General features: G+C 38.8%; 2 protein-coding genes across 4 annotated transcripts in view; one reads left to right on the top strand and one right to left on the bottom strand.

The window, feature by feature from the left end:
- The window catches only part of nup35 (nucleoporin 35), an 8560-nt gene extending 5435 nt beyond the window's left edge, over positions 1-3125 (bottom strand). The window contains exons 1-4 of one of the 3 annotated variants that reach the window (XM_020623833.1): positions 2976-3125; positions 2055-2210; positions 1828-1952; positions 1285-1342 (exon numbers count right to left, since the gene is read on the bottom strand). In XM_020623833.1, coding sequence (XP_020479489.1) covers positions 1285-1342; positions 1828-1952; positions 2055-2196 — 325 coding nt within the window. In that variant the 5' untranslated portion in view covers positions 2197-2210; positions 2976-3125. Of the gene's footprint in view, positions 1-1284; positions 1343-1827; positions 1953-2054; positions 2211-2674; positions 2776-2798 lie in introns of those variants that run through there. The other 2 variants (XM_020623830.1, XM_020623831.1) reach the window with 2 other exon arrangements.
- A 1357-nt stretch (positions 3126-4482) lies between these two features.
- Positions 4483-5336, top strand: part of dnajc10 (DnaJ (Hsp40) homolog, subfamily C, member 10) — a 22089-nt gene continuing 21235 nt past the window's right edge. The window contains exon 1 of the mRNA XM_020623847.1: positions 4483-4617. The gene's annotated coding sequence lies outside the window, so the exon portion shown is untranslated. The remainder of the gene's footprint in view (positions 4618-5336) is intronic.

Below are 5336 nucleotides of genomic sequence, written 5' to 3'. Positions count from 1 at the left end.
TTTCTTTCCCTCTGCCATCAGACTCCTAAACAGCTGACAGGAGTTTATCACCAGGAAATGCGTCATGTACTGACGACCTGTACTGTTTACATCCTCAGTTTGCACATACACAATTGCACACTCACTGCTGAGTATTTACACTCCACGTAGCATATATTCTCTCTGCATTATATTGTGTTCCTGCATTTTTATTTGCTCCCTTCACTTGCTGCTTTAAAGTGCCTTAGATTTGTGTTATTGCTCATCTACTTTATATTTCACTTGTATTTTGTGGCATTCATGTGGACGGCAAAGTAAGAATTTCATTATACAGGGAAACACATTTCCTAACTGTGCATATGACAAATAAACACTTTGACCTTTGACCTTGACCTAGAGACCCATAGTATAATTATTATACATCTCGTAGGCGTACTGTAGATACTGCATGTTCTCTACTGAATGCGTTTCTCTGATCGTGTGACGCTTACAGCTATGCAGTTCTCATGAGCAGTCAGACTGCAGATGTGTAGAAATGTTTGTGATCACACCCCATTTTACAACACAGAACTTACCACAACTGTTAGGTCTTAATGTATAAATGAACCTCAACAGAGACTACCTCTCTGAGCATTCTTTTCATCCAGCCATATTGTGTGTATTAATGCTCCATTGCTAAGTATGATTAAACTCTTATATTATCTATACGAGTGGCCTTGATCAGTTTGTCTGCCTTACACAACTGATCAATTAGTGTTTACACTGTTAACTGTTGTGACCAGTGCGTTTTAGCCAAAAATCTTTTTAAAAAGTCTCTGTCAAGATGGTTTATTTATGTTAAACAAAACCTACTGGCTTTATTAGACTTATTTTCATAAAATCTCAAATATGGATCAGCCTCAAACATCCAGCCCGAGATGGGCTATAACACTGACACACACATCCTTTCAGTGCTTTACTGAACAGCTGTGATGCAAATAATCTGTTGGCTCTCTGCCCTCTGACCATGTGCACAGGGACGTCACGTTGAAAGATCAAAGATCGTGCTTTGAGGTTTCTCTTTATTTCTCTTTAACACTAAAACCTCACTTCTACAATAAACAACTGAATCCCATTTACACTGATATAAACCAATAATGCCCATAAATAACTCTAATTTGAACACTTAACATTTGACAATATGGCCAAAAATTACTCTTTGTTGTACACTATATCAACAACAGTGTCAGTATATGTTCCAGTCTCACTACTAAAACCAGTACTCTCAGCAGTAAAATGGGTAGTACCCGTAGTAGCTGTGTGTACCTGTTCCCGGAGTTGAGGCCTGACGCACAGACAGAGGAGACTGCATGACTGGGAAAGACTGGAGAGAGAGAAACAGTATAAAAATGTTTAAAACATTTTTGAAAGGTTCCCAAACAAACGCTTTGTCAGTGGTTCCAGAAATTTTTATGTCAGGTCAACATTTGTGGATAAAAATATCCTGATGCACCCTTTGTAAGATCAGAGGAAATTATTGCATTTTTACAAGATATTAAGCAAAAGCCACATACTGAATCCCTATAAAACAATTACATTTTACCTGACTGGTGACTGCAGAACAAAGCACTTCATTAAAATCTTAGGGATTACACAGTAACTTGAACTTTACTTCAAAGTCCTTTTAAACTGTTTGCATTGTAAAACTGTTGGTCACAGGGGGTCTGTTTCTGTCATCCAGGTTTCATTCATCAAGCATCTCATAACCACTCCTGGGAGCTGTGCTCAAAGTACTAGTAGTGAATCTAAAAGCCCCCCTACCTCAGAGTAACCACCGACACACCACTGCCAGCAGGCCTGTATACTAACCTGCCTATGTGCATGGAGGGGCGTCACCACAGTAACCAGGTCATCATGGATACTGCGAACAGGTGGGGCTCCACTTTTATCTTTGGGGGTGGGAACAACAGGCTGCGGGGCAGAGCCTCCTCCGCCTGGAGTGTAGGACAGGACACATTTATTCATAGATCTACTTAACAAACAGCAATCAGCTGATCTGCTAGCAAGTGTGTTTACCTGCTGACTTCAGTTCTTACCTGTGCTCTCTGCAATGGGCGTGGACAAGCTGAACGCACGTGGCTGGGGGGTAGCTGGAGCTGGCAGGTCGCCCATCAGGAAGCCAGGCAGAAACTGAGCTCCAGAGGTGGGCTTAGGAGAGGTGGGAGAGCCCAGTGTCATCGGTTCACTTCCCACTGACAGACAGGGACAGGTAGACTGGTTCAAACTGGGTAGCCACCATCAGGGTGGACTGCTCAAGTCGTAGTAAACTTCTGTGATTGGCTGGACTGACATTTGTGATGGGCCCACGCACCGAAAACGCAAATTGCTGCAGCTTTAATGTAAAGTAATTAAAATTAGGTCTACGTTTGTAAAATCCCCTTTATCACCTGTTAATCTATCAATAAATATAAATACAAGACATACCACGCATTATTCTGAAATGGCCAAGCTACATGGTGAGTAACTTAGTCATTTACTGATGCTAATTCTTTTACTTATACTTCAGTAAAAATCTGAATGCCGGCCTTATTACAGTATTTCTATTCTGTGATACTACTACTTTCACTTCAGTAAGAGATATGAGGAATTCTTCCACCACTGGTGAACAAGGCAGCTTCGATAAACAATTTATAACCCGCAGTTACAAAATACCTACCACTACTCACAGATGACCGCTAACGCAGAACTAATGGGTTGTCAGAGCAGACAGACGATTTATAAACAGAAATAACAACGGAACATTATAACAGCTGGTAAAGAATTCATAAATCTAGGTATACCTTGTAGTTCCATGTCTTTTCGTGACTTTATGGCCGCGAGTTTCAAAAGTAGGAAATGACGCCAGGCAAAGGGATTGTTAGTTGGTTAGCTAGTAAAGCTGCCCGATTCGTTACTATGACTTACAGTAACTGAAAAGTCTGCTTGAGTAGAGCTCAATGCTAACTAATGGCACCCACCCAACCAAAGCTGGACGATATCAAACTGTATTTAGCAGTCTGGTGCGTCTTGCTTCTAGACCTGAGCTCCCGGTGCACCAAGCTCACTGACAACTGATAGCACTAGAGCTAACAACTCTCCTTCCGGCGCATCTTGATAGCGTCAGGTGAAGACGTTTTCAAGGGAGTTGTTTTCTACACGTTCCTTGGGGTTTTTTTGTAAGAAATTCCAGCTTTATATTACTAAACCCCTGCTGCCATCAAGGAAACACAGTCTGGAAACAGAAAGAGTGAATTTTTCACCAAAAGGCCCTAAACTCTCAAAGTACTTTACTATCTGAGACGTTTATAGCGTTATATTCGCTTCAGCTGAACTTTCGGATATCAGGATCATGTTAGGGCTCTCATCAGGATCAGCATTTACATGCAGAAAAGTAAAAGCAACCGATTTCTTTAGCTATAACTTGTCAGGCTGTTAGGTTTTCAGCAGGTTACTACAGCATCATTATAAGATTAATCAAAGTTTATCCTACCAGTCAAGGGTTTGGACACAGGCTCACTTTGAAATGAATGGGGAAAATGTGTTCAAACTTTTCACTTGTAGTCTAAGTATTGTCCAGACAATACAAACAAAAATAGACAAACAGTTTTAACTTCCTTTCATTAAAAAGTGTTTGGAGCAGTTAAAGTAGGCTATAACTTCAACATTTGCAATTTATAGCAGAACAATATACAAGACTTTATACCAGTAATCTAATCCCCTTAAAAAGTCAAATGTACATAAAAAATTTAAATATACAGTGAAATTAAACAGCAAAATAATAATCAAGATCAAAGATTTTTATTGTCAATTCGAAAATCGAAATACCGTTTCTCTCTCACCTAGTATTGAATGCCATACCATTTAGGAAACTACAATAGAATAAACGTAGAGTAAAAATAGAATCAAATAGAATAGAAAGCTAAAAGTGATTAGGATACAACTAAATGGTACAACCTCATAGGCTATGATGATAATAATAATATATAATGATGTTTAGAAGTCTTAAAATAAAAAAGTTACTTTAAGGCAACAAAGCATTACAACAACAATACAAAAAAGTAGGGCAATAGTATTTTCCTCAGTGAACTTCAAACATGCACTTAGTAATTCACATGATGGAGTTGGATATGTCATTAGCTTGGTGAGGTCGTGAGGGGTTATAACATACTAAAACACAGTTAAATGTTAGTTGTGGTTAAAAATTAGCTGCACCTCGACAGAGTACAGTAAAATTCTGCTTATTGCTATAAAACTGTTGTGATTTACATTAATGCATCAGTAATAATCATCTAGTGATATATTAAATAACACCGTCATGTCACGAATTACATTATTTTATATCTAAACATTTTTCAGATTATGGTTGAAAACCGTTGGTTAAGAATTTCATTGCATGACTTTTACTTCTAATGGAGTATTTTTACGGTGTGGTGTCGATGTTTTATTTGAATATTTTCTTCTCCGTTTCCTGTCGGAAATGTGATTAATAGGGCCTTTATGGTGAAAATCCGTAAGCGGAAATAGGAAGTGTGCTGTTTTGTGTAAACTTGATGCCGGTCTGAGCCGGACGCTGATGCGGATCCTCAGTTCCACACTTGCAGAAGTTAGAACGCCTCTAAGGTAAAAAGCTGCTCATTTATTCAGATTGAAACTTCTGGAAACACCACGTAAATGTTTGCTTTAGCTCCACGAACACGCCACAGAAAGCTTAATCTCGTGGGGAAGCCAATTAGCTAGCAGATTGTAGCTAATATATTGCTGACTGGTGAGTGGCCACAGTTAGCTTAGTTTAGCTTATTATAGCGTTTCTCCTGGGACAAAACAGTGAAAATTGATATTTAACTATGTGGTGAAAATAACCAACTGTAAACACATTGATTTTTGTGTAAGGATCTTTTTATGTTCCTTAAACAGCATTTTTATTTGTTGTAGATATGTTGTCCACACTTTTATGTGTGTTTTACTACTGGTTACCTAACGTTTCAGTATACGTTATTCTTACAAAGTTAACCTTATTTACATAGGGTTTTTCTCAGAAAGTCCTGGAATGCTTGTTTTATTCTGTGCATTAGAAAACGACTTGTGATTGTTAACATTGGTAACAACTGCTCTGTATTTGAAGATGAGGGGTTGTAACAAGTCAGTGTAAGAGTAGAGTTGGTTTCAGTGTTCCAGTGTTGCCACCTCCCCAGTAAGGAAAGTAGCTATTGGTTGTCCTAAAAGTCGCTGGAAGTCGCTACATGACGTCATCACCACATTTGCATAATAGTCAATTTGCATGTAACTATAATAGACGCTGTAGGAGAGAGGAATAACCACATGGGAGAGACAAAAAAAAC

This window comes from Monopterus albus, unplaced genomic scaffold, assembly GCF_001952655.1.
Source record: "Monopterus albus unplaced genomic scaffold, M_albus_1.0 scaffold311.1, whole genome shotgun sequence".
Lineage (NCBI taxonomy): Eukaryota > Metazoa > Chordata > Actinopteri > Synbranchiformes > Synbranchidae > Monopterus > Monopterus albus.
Note: the sequence above shows the minus strand (reverse complement) of the source record. Positions and strands in the feature narration are given on the sequence as shown.